Source organism: Myxine glutinosa, chromosome 3 (genome assembly GCF_964187855.1).
Source record: "Myxine glutinosa chromosome 3, kmMyxGlut1.1, whole genome shotgun sequence".
NCBI classification, from domain to species: Eukaryota; Metazoa; Chordata; class Myxini; order Myxiniformes; family Myxinidae; genus Myxine; species Myxine glutinosa.
In genome coordinates this window covers 181,584,098-181,601,385 of record NC_136263.1, presented here as the reverse complement: position 1 = coordinate 181,601,385, position 17,288 = coordinate 181,584,098, and the positions used below count along the sequence as shown (strand labels likewise).

Genomic DNA, 17,288 nt, shown 5'->3' with positions numbered 1-17,288 from the left:
TTATTTAAATTATACAATGGACAACAAAATGTAAATGTTTCTTGATATTTGTTATATTATATCACCTTTATCTATCAATATTGTTGAAATGAAGATCAAATAGCTGTATGTTGAAATATGTTGAAAAAGTCAAAACTTTACATCGGGTGTACTTACTTTTTCACGTCACTGTAATTCCCGACCTGACGATAACCTGTCACCGGGGTGCTTTTCTGGCAAAGGATTATATCAGAGTGCTGCATCCAGTTGAGGAACATTAAGCCAAGGTGCCTGTGTGCTTGCATTAATTGGTGGATGTCAAAGATCCCATGGTATATTTTGCAAGAGTCGGCCATATTTTTACAAGTGTGCTGGCACCTTGTTCACATTGCAGTCCTAAGCTATTGCCTGCAACTATGGAGCCGTCACTGGATTGGTATACACGTGTTACTACAAGACCCACTTTACCGAGAAACAGAGCATTGGTTGTGGCAAAGCAGTTTCTTGGTCTGGGGTCATGCTACGTGGTTTGCCATCCGTCCTCCAGCAGTAGTCGAGGCAGGAATTTGGAATTTGTCCAGGGTGCTGCTGATAACTCGCGTACTCTTTGCGAAGGATACTGTGGGATCTTTAACGTCCACCAACGCATGCTGGCAGACGGGACGCCTAGTCTAACGTCCATCCGAGCGACGGCACACAAATTGATGAATCACCCTGCCTGTGAAATACCGGGATGACAGTTTATAGGCAAGTCGAGAATCAAACACGCTAGACACCTTAGAGGCAAGTGTGCTTACCTTTGGGCCATCCTGTCAGCCCAACAGAGCACTGACTTTATCCACATGTTGAGCCATCAGGCCTCAAAGGGTAATCATATTTTTGCTAATGCTGTTTTGTCTTGTGCCTGGTAGGTGTTTTTGGCAGAGGCCATGCTTATGATGTCCAGTGTGCTTCACCTGGGTCGCTCAGGACTTCCCAAGAAAGCCATTTCTGAGGACGACATGGACAGGATTTCCATTTGCCTCAAGGTGCTGTCGGAGCTCTTGCCATTCCTCACTGACATCTTCAACACCGAATGCCGGAACTCCCTCTCACAGATGCTGACAGCACGCCAGGAGGAAGAGAAGCGCTCACAGAAGGTTTGCACTGACACTGACACTGACACTTTCTCGATTTGACCATGGGATTGAAGAAATGCCACACAATGTCTTCTCAGCTTTCCATCGTTTCTATATAACATGCCATGTTCGTTAGCAGGAATTGCGATGCCATTGAAAGCATAATTCAATGCTTAAAGTTTGGCATATGCCTTAATCTGGCATTCTGTGGATTTGCAGAAAAACTTGGAGAAACGCAATGTGTCAGTTCAAGCAGATGACCCAGTTTCCTTTGACCAACTGGTGGCACGTAGTGATAACATTTCCAAGGAGGACTTGTTTCAACAGAGCCTGCTAGCTGCCGTTGGTCATGTGCAGAAAAACGAGGCTGCTGATCCCATGGCTTCCTCCAAACTGAATAAGGTGATGGAACATCGCTGATATGTCACTTTTGCCTCATTTGTTCCTCTAAGTGCAATTTGGATGTCCGCTGGGCAAATTTTACGTTTATTTGGGGGTATCTTGCTTTATATTTCAACTTGACAATACGTGACTTTCAAAATGATGTAAGAATGCTAACGAGACCTTCTGCACATGTGTTGTGTGCATTTTCAGTGACTCGCTTCTGCTCACCGGTCACTTTTAACGTGCCCCTGCTAATGCGGAATCTGTGATTCAAATTGTCTTCTTAACATCATTTTCAGTATTTGGACGAAAGAATGGCGATTTCAAATGGGTTAAAAATAATTGTTCTGTTTCTGAATGCAAATCGGACTCGTAGAAATACGAGAAAATATCCGTGGATGGCGGCAGTAGATATAACACACATGCAGACACACATCTCATTTTTTCATTTCTGTTTCTCTTTCATTTTTTCATTCTAACACACACACACACACACACACACACACACACACACACACACACACACACACACACACACACACACACACACACACACACGCTCCTTTTACCAACAGATGCAAAAATTTGGTGTAATTTATCTTGCGGCTCTAGAACCAAACAAAAAATATATATTTATAACTACCCTCACAGCCCATACACCTTTCGCCCTCGCCACCCCCCACACCCACTGCTCCCAAACATAATTAATAGTTTATATCATCATTTCAATCTTACCCTGTGTATTGACAAGCCCCAGATATGACCTTTCCATCTGTGTCAAGAAGCACCCAAACCACATACAGTGTCTCCCTCTGGGAAGTTTTCCTGAATGTTGGCAATGACAGCATTGTCTTTCTAATTGCAGACAAACATTCCATTAAATAAATCACCAAGGCTGCTGTGTTCACACGAGGTAATTTCACAAGGTTCAAAGTCCACTCACAGACAGAGATGATTGGGTAGGTTTGGTAGGATGTGCCGTCCACAGACCTTGCACGGGCCTACATCGTCGGGAGCTTTTCTCAGTACGGGCTGCAAGATGTCGACTTTTTAGATGAGTTGATCAGAGAATTCTCCAAATATTTTGTTGTTAAGAAGCACAACTCTTTCTCGCGGGTATTTTTTTCAGGTATTTTCTGCTTATTTTAGAAGGTATTTGAGCTATTTTACGTAACGATCCTTATCTGTCACGCATGATATACATTCCCTGCCCTGATGACCATTGCTGTGAGGGATTTATGCGCATGCATGCCGAGCATTCTGGGGCAGATTATGTCATTTGTCAAGTCACTTATTACCTCGTCACACGTCAGATTTCCAGCAAATCGGTGGATAACCTGAAGAGGGAAGTTGTATTTTCGATCAACTTTGTGTGTTGTTTCCTGCAAATTAACTATTTGGGTCACAGATTTCCAATTCCTGAAGATATGTTTATGTTGAAAATGTATCTTGGCCTGACCTCTCTGATGTGCCCAGATAAATTGCTTATCCATTTCCAAACCAAGATTGCTGCATCATCTATCCATACTTCCCTTTGTTTCCCAGTGCACTGTTTTGCACAAACCATGACTTCCTGATCTTCTTTGCCCCCTCGCATATAAATACATCAAATAAAACATGATGTTTCGTATAATAGATGAACAACCAAAGCTGAGAATAGGCATAGCTAGTGCAGTAGGTCCTGGAAGGATGACTAACATGCCTTATTTATTTTCTGTGGGGTGTATTTCTTCTTCTTATTTTGTATGTGGCACTGGATGCGGGTAGCATCATTTTATGAGTGGTGCAGCTGTGTCCTGATGCAGTGTAGGTTATGGCAGGAATATTGAATTTGTCCATGGTGCTGGCGATAACTCACCGACTCTTCACAAAGAACAGTGGGATATTTAACGTCCACCAACCAATGCTGACAGACGAGACGTCCAGCTGAATGTCAATCCGAGATACCACGCACACATTGATGCCTTGTTCTGCAAGAGAAACACCAGGATGACATCTTATACGTAGGTTGAGATCGGAACCTAGGCTAGACATTTCATAGGCTAGTGTGGTGGTTCGTGTGCAACCTGTGGCTTCTTGGCTGCATCACTTTCTGGGGGTGCGGCCATGCCGCTGATGTAATGCCACCTATTACCAGTAAGCTGGTACTCATTTTGCTGATGTCGGAAGGATGACAGGCTGAGTCAACACACCTGGTGTTATTTCAACGGCACGACAGCAGCTCAAACTCAGGACCCTAAGATCTCAAGCCGGCCACCTTAACCGTTTCACAAACACCAGGATGTGGTGTGCTTGAGGCCAAAGGAGTAAGTTGGAGTCGAGCGGCTTTGACACTAATTTATCATTTTATTGATGCACTATTGTATGTATTGTATACAGATATACCTTTGCATTTAACACATTCGTTTTAACGAATGGTCCAATCAACATACATCAATTTCTCTCTTCTCTTCTGTACCTTTATGGTCGAACAAATCTTTGTCTACCTGCTCTGCCGATAACCTGGCGGGCTGGTTTTTTGCAGCCATGTTTTGTTCTCGGTTAATACACCCAGCACCAATCTGCACTGAAATGTCTTCAACATGAAACCACAGCGCATCTTTATCAAGGTGCAATGCTGATTTTTCCTGTACATTCACCTCACAGGTTACACAGTTGACTGGTTTCTCCGATCCAGTCTATGCCGAGGCCTACATCCACGTCAACCAATATGACATTGTGCTGGACGTTCTTATCGTGAACCAAACTGCGGACACGTTGCAGAACTGCACGCTGGAGCTCGCCACCCTAGGTGAGATACCGGCACAAAAATGAAACGATTTGTACAGATGGTGAAGTGCGACAGTGAGGTCTTTCCTTTAAAATGCTTCATTGTTGCCATATTTATGTTCTTTTTAAAAAAAAATGTGCTTCACAACATGCCATGATTTTTTTCTTCATTGCCTGTAAATAATGATACAAGGAAACATTGTATTTTTTTAAAATTGAAATATCGACTGAAGTTTCAAATGTACATTTGCTTCAGGGGATCTGAAGCTGGTGGAAAAGCCAACTCCTTTGACACTGGCTCCCTACGACTTTGCCAACATCAAGGCAAATGTTAAAGTTGCCTCAACCGAGAATGGCATCATATTTGGGAACATCGGTGAGATTCTCATGAGACTTTGCTGTGACAGTGCAGACACCACAGCTTCTTGATTATCAGATGTAGCTTGGCATAAGTAAAGCACGTGAGCAGTTGATAGTGCAATTTTTAATGCCTACTGTAATTTATTTTCACCAGTATCTCTATTTTGGGGGGCAGGGTGAGGAGGGGGGGGGGGGGGGTGAAGGGCAGCGTAAGGAAGGTTGCATTAAATGTTTCAAACGGATGGTAGACAGACATCCTCAACGATTCTGTCAAGTATGGAGTACGTAGCAATCTAAACCTCGTATGCCCAATGGTTTTTACTTTGTGGTATTATCGAGTGCTTTAAAGTATCGTAGTATGTGGTGTGGTCACGTTGGCTGGTTGTACCAGCTTTCCTTCATATATATATACAGTCACGTGAAAAAGTAAGTACCCCCCATGTGAAGTTTTGACTTTTTCAACATACAGCTATTTGATCTTCATTTCAACAATATTGATAGATAAAGGTGATATAAAATAACAAATATCATGAAACATTTACATTTTGTAGTCCATTGTATAATTTAAATAAACATAAATGCAAATTTCGCATGTGGAAAAAGTAAGTACACCCCTACATTTATCACCATTTCAAATACCTAAAATTAGAATCAGGTGCACCAGCTCAGGTGCAAATGATTAGAACATCGTTGGAGAGGATCTTGGAGGACCTGTCTTATTTAAACCTCAGACATTTAGTTTGGTTTGCTTTTTGTTGTTGAAGTGTGTGGCGTCACCATGCCTAGATCAAAAGAGCTTTCTGATGCCTTCAGAAACAAGGTTATAGATGCCTACGAGTCTGAGAAGGGATTTAAAAAGATCTCCAAACAATTTGAAATCAATCATTCGACTGTCCGGAAGATAATCTACAAGTGGAGAAGATTCCAAACAACTGCCAACTTGTTCAGGCCAGGCCGCCCCAGCAAGTTCAGCCCGAGAGCAGACCGCAAGATGCTGAAAGAAGTCTCTAAGAACACAAGAATGTCATCACGGGACATACAGGTAGCTCTTGCCATTGTTGATGTCAAAGTGCACGAGTCTACCATTAGAAAGAGGCTGCACAAATTTGATCTGCATGGGAGGTGTGCCAGGAGGAAACCTTTGCTGTCCAGAAAGAACATCAGGGCAAGACTAAAGTTTGCCAATGAACACTGAGGCAAAGACCAGCACTTCTGGAAAAATGTGCTCTGGACAGATGAGTCAAAGGTAGAGCTATTTGGCCACAGTACCAGAAGACATGTTTGGCGAAAACCAAAGACAGCATTTGACCACAAGAACCTGATACCAACTGTAAAGCATGGTGGTGGAAATATTACGGTTTGGGGCAGCTTTGCTGCATCAGGGCCTGGGCAGCTCACCATCATAGAATCCACTATGAATTCGTCATTGTACCAGAGGGTGCTTGAAGATAATGTGAGGCCATCTGTCGGAAAGTGGAAGCTCAACCGAAGGTGGACCTTGCAACATGACAATGACCCTAAACATACCAGTAAATCCACCAAGGAATGGCTGAAAAGAAAGAAATGGAGGGTTCTGGAATGGCCAAGTCAAAGCCCGGATCTAAATCCCATCAAGATGTTGTGGGGGGACTTGAAACGAGCTGCGCATGCAAGAAACCCCTCAAACATCACACAGCTGAAAGAATTCTGCATGGAGGAGTGGGCAAAAATTTCTCCCAGTCAGAGACTGGTAGACAGTTATAAGAAACGCCGACTTGAGGTTGTTTCTGCCAAAGGGTCAATACCACCTATTAGAGCGAAGGGTGTACTTACTTTTTCCACATGCGAAATTTGCATTTATGTTTATTTAAATTATACAATGGACTACAAAATGTAAATGTTTCATGATATTTGTTATATAATATCACCATTATCTATCAATATTGTTGAAATGAAGATCAAATAGCTGTATGTTGAAATATGTTGAAAAAGTCAAAACTTTACATGGGGTGTACTTGCTTTTTCACGTGACTGTATATATACATACACGATACAGTCGACTCGTATGCAGTCGTGGCCAAAAATATTGGCACCCTTGCACTTTTTTCAAATAATACACCATTTCTTCCAGAAAATTGTTGAAATTAGAAAACATTTTGGTATCCACAAATGTATTTCTTTGGTTAACAGTGGAATAAAACAAAAAAGCTGACAAAATTAATAAATCCGAGCTTATTCCACACACAGATCCTAAAATGGCCCGGACAATATTTTTGGCACCTTTCAGAAGTTGTGAGAAATAATGAGATTTCAAGCAGGTGTTTATCCTTTACTTTGGAATTGAACTCGCCTATGGTGAGTTGCAGGTGCCTGCAATATAAAAATCGCTCATTCAAACAGTTTGAATAGAGAAAAGGAGTCATTCTGCTGTTTTGTGTCACTGTGTGTACCGCAATGAGCATGGAGAAAAGAAAGAAAACCAGAGAATTGTCTGAAGAGGTCTTGTCAAAGAATCCATCATTGCTTCGGCGATCAAATCCTTCCTCTTCTCCAATGGCTTGATCTCTGATCATCAATTTGGTTTCAGACCAGGTCACTCTACTCTGGACATGCTGCTTCTGCTGTCTCAACAATGGATGGAGGTTCTCAATGCCAAACAGAAAACCAGAGCTGTCTCCCTTGACATATCTATCACGTGCCTTTGATACGGTCTCGCACCCCATTCTGCTCACCAAACCCTCCTATGGTATCCTTGGAAATCTCCACTCATGGCTTGCGGACTTCCTCTCTGGTCATTGTCAACGTGTGGCCCTGAATGGATTTCTCTCATCTCCTCTTCCTGTTCAGGCTGCAGTTCCCCAAGGCAGTGTTCTGGGCCCTGTGCTTTTTTTCTGGTCTTCATCAATGATCTCTCTGACTCTCTGGAAAATCCTTTCTATCCCTCTGCTGACGACTCACTCTCTGCTGCTCTATACCTCATCCCTCAGATCGGCAGTCTGTAGCCTCCTCACTCTCTGCAGACCTGGACAAAATCACAGACTGGTCAAACTGGTCATGTCTTTCAATCCTGACAAATCTCACACTCTTACTATGTCTCTCCGAAAAGATCGACTGGACAACCCTCCCATCTCCTTTCTCAACAATCCTCTCCAAGAAGTTCTGTCACTTAAGCTTTTGGGTCTCACTATCTGCCATGAACTTTCCTGGGAAAACCACATTTCCAAGCTGGCCTCCAAAGCCAGCCGCCGACTGGGCATCCTCCGTCGTGCGAAGTCTTTCCTTGGCACACCTGAGCTCCTCACCACATACAAGGCTTTCATCCGCAGCTCAATGGAATACTGTTCTCCCCTCTGAGCTGATGCTCCTGCCTCACACCTAGCTCGGTTTCACGCTGTTGAAACAAAAGCGTTCAGAATCATTGGAATCTCCCGCGATGAAGCTAACTCTGAGGGCCTTTCACTCACTCACCGCAGGCAGGTTGGTGGACTTTCCGTCTTCTACCGACTCCTCTCCAGCCTTGCTCCCCCAGCTCTCTCTGTGCTCTGTCCCCCAAATATTCCTACAGGTCACACAAGATCTGCCTGCAACCCTCTTCTGGTGAAACTGCCAACATCAAGACTGCCACCTTCACTTTCATTCCTCTTTTCTCCCACCTCTGGAACAAACTCCCTCACTCTCTTCAATCCCACTCATCCCTCCAGGTCTTTAAAACAGCTGTTCACCACCATCTCTGACCTTCCCCCATCCAAAACCTTGATCTTTTCTACCCCCATTAATTTCACCCCAGATCCACTTCTTTGAAATACTGACTTCTTTCCTTGAAGTCCTTGGTGTCCATGTGTTTTATACTTCTCCCACCCCCCCCCCCTCCCCCTTCCCAAGCCTCCCCCCAAGACCTCTCCCTCCCACAGATCTCCCGATGTCCCTGTCCTCTACTGTTGTGATTGTGTGCTTCCCTCTCTCTCCCCATGTTGTCTCCCGCTTCCCGCTCCCTTTATTATATGTTTTTTTTACGTGTCCGTTTTTTTTTTTTGGTGATTAATGTTAGCTCTTACACGAGACTCGATCTTGTATACAAAAAAAAAAAACAGGCACAAGATTGCATCCAAGCATGGACTGATTCACAGCTATATATGATATGATTGATATGATATATATGATATGAATCATGGATATGATTCACAGCTACAATTCCATCTCCAGAGACCTTGATGTTCCTGTGTCCACTGTACGCAATGTTATCAGGAAGTTTAAGGCCCATGGCACTGTAGCCAACCTTGCTGGACGTGGCTGCAAGAGAAAACTTGATCAAAGGTTACAGCGAAGGATTGTTCGAATGGTGGAAAAAGCACCCCAATCAACTGCCAAACAGATTCAAAACTGACCTTCAGAGACAATGTACGACAGTTTCAACTCGCACCAACCGTCGCCAACTCAATGAAAGGAGACCCAGGTGGACCCCACTGCTGAGAAAGCCAGACTGGAGCTTTCCAAAACACACCTGAACAAGCCAAATTCCTTCTGGGTGAATGTCCTGTGGATAGATGAGACCAAATTAGAGTTTTTTTGGTAAAGCACATCATGTCTATGGTTACAGAAAACAAAATGAAGTCTTCAAAGAAAAGAACACCTTCCCTACAGTCAAACATGGAGGAGGTTCAGTGATGTTTTGGGGTTGCTGTGCTGCTTCTGGCACTGGGTGCCTTGAATGTGTGCATAAAATAAAAATAAAAAATAACCACCTTTAGAGGCCATTTTTCCCCGCAAAGCAGGGGTTGGCCTTTTTCGGGAACCGTGGTTGTTGTTGGTTTTTTTGGTCCCCTTTTTGAAGCAATGTTTTACGGCCGGATGCCCTTCCTGACGCCAACCCTTTTTGCCGCCTTTAACGACAAACAGGGAATTACCAGTGAACTGGTACTCAATTAGCCGACCTCGGAAGGATGACAGGCTGAGTCAACCCCCCTGGCGTTAATTCAGCGATCAACCGGGATTCGAACCCAGGATCCTAGGATCCTAAGCCGGCACCCTAGCCGCTAGCCCAACACCAGGGTTAGCCCAACACCAACACCAGGGTGTAGGCAGTGATTACTTTAGTTCAGGTATATTTGTATAAATTAGCATGCTCCAATTGTCGTGAAGAAGAAGAACCACCATGTAATAAGTTGGGATCCAGTGTGTGTGTGTGTGTGTGTGTGTGTGTGTGTGTGTGTGTGTGTGTGTGTGTGTGTGTGTGTGTGTGTCTTGTGTGTGTGTCTTGTGTGTCAATGTGTGTCTTGAATGTGTGCATGGAATCCTGAAATCAGGAGATTACCAAGGCATTTTGGAGAGCAGTGTTCAACCCAGTGTCAGAAAGCTGGGTCTCCGTCGAAAGTCATGGGTCTTGCAGCAGGACAATGACCCAAAAGCACTTCCAAAAGCACCCAGGAATGGTTCAAGACTAAACGCTGGACTGTTCCGAAGAAGCCAGAAATTAGTCCAGATCTAAATCCCGTTGAACACCTGTGGGGAGATCTGAAAACAGCAGTTGGGAGAAGGCACCCTTCAAATCTGGGAGAACTGGAGCAGTTTGCACAAGGAGAGTGGGACAAACTGTCAGCAGAGAGGTGTAGGAAGCTCATTCATGGCTATAGGAAGCTCTTGACTCCAGTTATTTTGTCCAAAGGCCGTGCTACCAAATATGAAGTCTCAGATGTCAATAATTTTGTCAATGCCATTTCTTTTTATTTCATGATTTGAAAGGATATATTAAGTTCTGAATCAAAAACAAAGGTTCTGTTATATTAACAGTGAAATATAGAATTGTGGAGACCAAATACTTATATTCAGACCCTTTGCCCACTTGGACACATGAAATAAAAAGACATGAAAGCCCGCTTGGAGTTTGCAAAAAAGCACCTAAAGGGTGCTTCGGACTGTGAGAAACAAGATTCTGTGGGCTTTCATGTGTCTTTCACTGAGGAGAGGCTTCCGTCTGGCCACTCTGCCATAAAGCCCAGATAGGTGGAGTGTTGCAGTGATGGTTGTCCTTCTGGAAGTTTCTCCCATCTCCACACAGGATCTCTGGAGCTCAGCCAGAGTGACCATCGGGTTCTTGGTCACCTCTATTACCAAGGCCCTTCTCCCCCGATTGCTCAGTTTGGCCGGGCGGCCAGCTCTAGGAAGAGTCCTGGTTGTTCCAAACTTCTTCCATTTAAGAATTATGGAGGCCTCTGTGCTCTTGGGAACCTTCAATGCAGCAGAAAATTTTGTAGGTTTCCCCAGATCTGTGCCACGACACAATCCTGTCTCTGAGCTCTGCAGGCAGTTCCTTGGACCTCATGGCTTGGTTTTTGCTCTGATATGCATTGTCAGCTGTGAGACCTTATATAGACAGGTGTGTGCCTTTCCAAATCATGTGCAATCAATTTAATTTACCACAGGTGGACCATATGAAGGTGTCGAAACATCTCAAAGATGATCAAGAGAAATGGCAGGCACCTGAGCTAAATTTCAAGCGTCATAGCGAAGGGTATGAATACTTATGTCAATGTGATATTTCAGTTTTTTCTTTTTAATACATTTGCAAAACTTTCTAAAATCCTGTTTTCTCTTTGTCATTATGGGGTATTGGGTGTAGATTGATGAGGGAAAAAATGAATTTAAACGATTTCAGCAAAAGGCTGCAACATAACAAAATGTGGAAAAAGTGAAGGGGTCTGAATACTTTCTGAATGCACCGTATATATATATATATGGAAGGCCAATGATGCAGAATCGGAGTGGATGATCTGACCATTATGCCACCAAATCGAATTCTCGGGTGCTCTTATTCGAGCACTCTTTGCGTCACCTTTTAATAGCATGTGTAAAGTTTGGAACGTTTTCTCTTCGATTGCGAAAACATTGTTTCACTGCGCGCGGTGGGGGCTGTTCTTTTTCCCCGTTTGACTTGTGTCCGTGCTTCACCGGGGGAAAAAAAAAAAGAAGGGGACTCACCGCATGTCTCCTTCCACCTTACGTCCTGGTTCACCATCTTGCGTTGTCTTATTAATCATCATGTGGGAATAATTATGAGTCAAAGTAAGGAAACTGTGAGGCTTCAACACCACAATAGAGCTTAAAGCTTCAGTTTAACACTTCTTTCTCCCCTTTTTGTGCATTGGAACTGAATGTTGTGGTGAATGTTTTGTACCATTATTTATTGATTTAAATGGCTGTATTTGTGGTAGAATGACATTAATTTTTATTTACGTTATTTTTTTATGTACTGTGGTATAAAAGCACCAATTAACTTTTTTGCATCCCATTTTGTTCTATCACATCTACATCGTGTCTCAGCCGAACACGTGGTTTAGAGGGATGTAACTGCGTGATTGAGTGGTGTTGTATTTTCAAAGCCCTTTTTAAAATGTCATTTTGAAATCTCCACCCCGTGCAGTGTATGATGTGACTGGAGCAGCGAGCGACCGCAACTGTGTTGTACTCAATGACATCCACATAGACATAATGGATTACATCCAGCCTGCGTCTTGCTCAGACGCTGAGTTTCGCCAGATGTGGGCCGAGTTTGAATGGGAGAACAAGGTAACGTAACATTAATGTACAAACTGCATAAATGCATGCTCTTTGCACACCCACGTCTTACCTTTTCGCCTCCGCCACCGAACGTAGGCAGTGGTTATGTTTTCACCCCTGTTTGTCTGTGTGCTTTTGAGCAGGATATTACAACAAGATATGGATGGATTCGGACTGCACGTTGTGGACAGGTTGGGTTTGTGACGAGGACTAATTGATTCGATTTTGGTGAAGATCTGAACCAGATACGAGAACTTTTTAAAGTGAACCTTCACTATTAAGAGATTGGGCCAAAACGATATATCGCACGATAAAAAGTTTCAAAAAGTTGAAGATAGATTATGGCAAAACTTGGTGGTGCCTGTCAGTGACATACAAAACCTAAACTGTTCGGCCTTGTGGAGGTTTGCGCTCCACTGAGCACCATTCTAGTTTGAATTGTTCTGGTCAAATTCCTTCTTTTTTTTTGTTCAGACACCCCACGTCAGGACCAAGAAAGGCCCTGTAGACCCCTCGTACTATCAGAGTGCTGCAACGAGTGAATCTAGAGTAGTTACGCTACCTCTTATCCCCTGTATATGCCTACACAATCCATTTCACTTACTTCTAACCTGGCCCACCAAGTTTCTTCCGAATCCGTCCACAACTTTTTGAGATATTGTGCTATATATAGTTTTTCGCCCTATTAGTCCGTGGGCTGAGTAGGGTTTACATGCACCCCCCCCACAACTTAACTTCCCGGGTATGTCCATGTACCCCCCACCCTCGGGGTTAGGAAAAACCATGTTAACAGAAAAAAAACTCATTCCCAAGGTACCTCCCACGCATATTTTGATGTTACCCCCCTGTGTCGGTGATTTCCGAAAATTAGGGGTAGGCGAAATTCAAATGGCCATAACTTTTTACCTCGTCATCCTATGGTTGCATATGACCCCTCAAAATGTTTTGTCCTCTTTACAATGATATGTGTTATATGCAAATGAGGTCACTAATGAGGTCACCAGAGGTCAAACTATGAGGGAATGAGTTTTTTTTCTGTTAACATGGTTTTTCCTAACCCCTAGGGTGGGGGGTATATGGACATACCCGGGAAGTTAAGTTGTGGGGGGGGGGGGGGGGGGGGTGCATGTAAACCCTACTCAGCCCACGGACTATATCTCTCAATGGTGAAGAAAGAATCGCTCAAAAAAAATTCTCGGCTCCAGATCCGGATCTTCTCGAAAATATAATTAATTCACCCTCATCACACACCCAACCTCTCTACCAAGTTTCGTCCGAATCCATCCACAACTTTTTGAGATATCCTGCTCACGGACAAACAAACAGACAAACAGGTTGAAAACACCGAGCTCACTGCAATGCAACCTTCTCCACTCCCTCTCGTTTGGTACACTGCTCGGAAACTTAACCAAACAGCCGGATTACAATCGTTGTGTTGTATGAAAATGATTAGTTTTTGCATGGTTTCCATTGACATGTTTAATCGTCACCCTTTTAAATAATATTAGCAAATGCATTTACGCACTACTATATCTGTTCAAAAGTAGATGGTTAGAGATAGGGATAAAGCACAGGACTTGGGGATGAAGGAGACATGCACAGGTATTAAAAGTATATTCATGGTGTCGATGTTTTTGAAAAGTTTCGATAAAATAGGGTGCCACGACTATTTTTCATCGTTCAAAACAGTCGCTTCTCTGAGGCATTGGGCCTATCTGGAGTGACTCGGCTTTTGACTCTGCATCAACCTCATTCGACGTTTAATGAATTTGATGCTCATTCAATGTTTAGCTCCTTTTAATAACCATTTCTACAGCTGCGCATTACACCGTCATGATTTTCATTGACTGAACCATTGTTATGAACCCCTCTCACCTCCCTGAGGAATCGTGACAATGATTACCTATAGATATCCCCCACTCGCCTTCCCCACATGGGGGGAAGGAAGGTGGTGGAGGGAGCTCTGAGTATGTATACCATGTTTGGTCGAGATCAGCATACCATAGGCCACAGACAAAAACCATGCTTTCTATTTTTATGTACGACTGGACTGTATAAGATCCAAAGCCACCATTTATTTGCACTTGGTTTACTCGTACCTCAGAGCGATTGTGGCCTTTTAGGGACCCGTGTGCTACTGTGCTTCCCTATCTGTATTTTGTCATTCATGCCTTCAATCCTTTGGCGAGCAATTCTGTATGAATGACGAGAGATGAAATGCAGCATTAACTTCAGAGTCGAGCTGCATACAGGTAAATCCGTCACGTGCTGTTCATAATGTTCTACCTCGCGTTGTTCTCCATTTCTTACCAATCTCAGGAGAAGCATGTACGGCGTACGCATGTTCCGTATATTGACCATAGTTTGTTTTGCCAAATAATTTCCACAAGGTCGGGACAATAACTTGCTATTGGTGATAAAATGACCGAGGCTGGAAACACAGCCGTTCGACCACAAAGTTTTCCCTTCTTAGATCCAAGCATGAGGTGAACGTCTGTTGGTATAAAAACCTGTTTCACACGCAAGTTTGCCGGAAAATGGCAATGCAGCTAATTTTGAGAAATAGTCCAATTTCATACGAAGTTGGCGACAAATTGCAGCAAATTGTCATCCCTAATTTCAACCTAACATATCTGAAGTCACTCGTAGGGCTTGATCTGAATTTTATTTTTGGGATGTCTCAAGATGAGGGGGAATTAAAAAGCATTTGGCTTTTGAAAAGGTTATCCGAGCCAAAAACGTGGCTTCTACTCGTTTGGCATCAGGAAACTCATCAACCGCTGGAAATTATCTCAGACATGGGTTGGGAACTATGTGGGAAAGAACTAACATCTTTGGTGGTTTCCTTTGTGCAGGACCATTTTCCAGGTTGCAAGGCCATGGTTTCAGAACCAATGAGTTTCAGTGGTACAGGACCATTCCTTCTTGGTCACAGGACCATAGTTGAGTTTTGATGAGGCAGGACAATTTCTTCATTGCCAATGGACCATGGTTACTTTTGATGAGGGAGGACCATTCCTTCTTGGTCACAGGACCATGGTTAATTCGGATGAGGTAGGACCATTCATTCCTTAATTGTCAAAGGACCATGGTTAGCTTTGCAGATGCAAGACCATTCCTCCTGGTTTCCGAACCATTGGTGAGTTTCATTGGTACCGGACCATTCCTTCATTGTCACAGGACCAGGGTTGCGTTTTGATGGTACAGGACATTCCTTTATGGTTGCATGATCATGGATGGGTTTTGTCGGAGCAATACTATTCCTTCATGGTGGAGATGTGGAGGGAGTAGAATGTAGAAGGCCGGGAGAGATTATTTTGACTTGTAGTTCTTTTTTACTTTTGTTTCGGATCAAGTTTTCCAAAAACGAGTTTCATATATTGTGACATGTATTGAGTGGCTTTATGTGCTGATATACGGTAGTTTAACCTGAGAGAAATTGTGAATAACAAAAGGAAGGTTCATGAAGATCTAACTGATGAGAACAGAAAGTGACTCGACCATTGAACAGTTTTTTGTTTTTTTTGAAAATTCAAAATAGTGATCAATTATTTTATTTCTTTAAACGAGTCACCTTCTGTGCGTTTACTAATGATTGGTGTTGGCACGTGTCTACCTTGAAACACAGCAACACTTTCAAAACCACACGCGTTATGCAAGCTGACCCAATTCTTGGATAAGACCACCATAAAGATCATACGTTTACTGGCTTCCATTGGACACTAATAGCACCATCTGTAGCATGTTCCGAGCATGTTCTTTAAGGGTACAGGTTAGGAAATTGTGCCAGCCAATCCCACCCACTTGGTTGCTTCCTGTTCAGGATAATCTGACTATTGTTGCTCGATACTGGCATTTATTATCAACCAAAACGAAGCTTGGCCTTACTGTATCGGTCAACTTAAGGTCTCACTATTGAATGGAGGATCTTGTGCTGGTACCTTTCCTCATGATGGTGACGTCCTGAATGACACAGGTGTCCATCCTTCCCTGTATGTCAATTCCAGCCCACACATTGACAGAACCTCTTCCATATCTATCATCTTCTGGAACAAGCTCCATCAGAAAATGTTCTCCATTTTATCTCTAGGCATGCCTGTCCGTATAATCAGGACAGAATCTGGAAATACGTACAACCTTGGCCACTGAAGAGGAATGGCATCCAACCTTCGATGTTCCACCTTAGGTGATCCGGAGCCTACAAAAATGTGTTGCTCTTCACTACATCTTGCGCTCACTAATGTACATCCATGATCTCTTCTATCCACGTTGATCCTTTCCCTTCTGTTCCTCTCCAGGCCATGCTTACTCGTTTTTTGTTCTTCCTCCTCCAGGCCCCCCCTCCTCGTGTAAGTCAACCTCCCGCACCCCTCTATAGTTTGTAACCCTGCTGCTCTTTGTCATTTAGCTTCTCCATGAGCCTAGAGCCTTCGAAGATACATTTTTTTAAAACTCGGTAGAGTAGATAAACCGTGAACCAAATGCTTAAACGGGCTTTTCGCTTTTCACGCGCGGGGTAATAAGCGCAGGAAATAGCAAAACACCTGTACTGGTGCTTCAGACAGACAAAACAGCACTGACTGATTATGGAAAGTCATGACAGATCCTCCCTTTGCAAACCTGCCGGACATTCCAAGAGTGCCGTATGTGTGTTCTCCAGGTGACCGTGAATACCAACATCTCCGACCTCATGGAATACTTGAAGCACGTACTCAAGTCGACAAACATGAAAAGCCTCACTCCAGAAAAAGTATGTCTTTGTTTCAACAGTGGGGGTTGTTTTTTTAAATATTGGTCGTTTTGTGATGTGCACGTCAAACTCCTCGTATTTAGTTCTGACCCCGTAGATAAATGTCATCAAATGGCATTTGAATCTTTGTGAGCAAACGGTTTGGGATGGTATGTCCGCAATGTTATTGCCCTTCATTCCTGGTGTAATCTCCCCCATTGTCGATTTGAAAAAGAACGTTCCGATTGCAATCTACCGGCACACGAGAATGTCTGGTGTGGCCGTTCGGCCATGCATCCCTTCTTCCATGATCTTTATCATCCTAAAAGTTCTCACTTTCTCAGTCAAGAGTAATGTTAAACCGTTTTGTTTGCGAGTCTTGGTCACAAGCTAGCTGCACTGACCCCAGCTTTTGT

General features: G+C 43.5%; 1 protein-coding gene across 2 annotated transcripts in view; it reads left to right on the top strand.

Moving 5' to 3' along the window:
• Positions 1-17,288, top strand: part of COPB1 (coat protein complex I subunit beta 1) — a 63,815-nt gene that overhangs the window by 44,663 nt on the left and 1,864 nt on the right. Inside the window, exons 15-20 of one of the 2 annotated variants that reach the window (XM_068109753.2) lie at positions 891-1,118; positions 1,317-1,499; positions 4,128-4,272; positions 4,507-4,626; positions 12,007-12,152; positions 16,804-16,893. In XM_068109753.2, coding sequence (XP_067965854.1) covers positions 891-1,118; positions 1,317-1,499; positions 4,128-4,272; positions 4,507-4,626; positions 12,007-12,152; positions 16,804-16,893 — 912 coding nt within the window. The remainder of the gene's footprint in view (positions 1-890; positions 1,119-1,316; positions 1,500-4,127; positions 4,273-4,506; positions 4,627-12,006; positions 12,153-16,803; positions 16,894-17,288) is intronic. The other variant, XM_068109754.2, reaches the window with a different exon arrangement.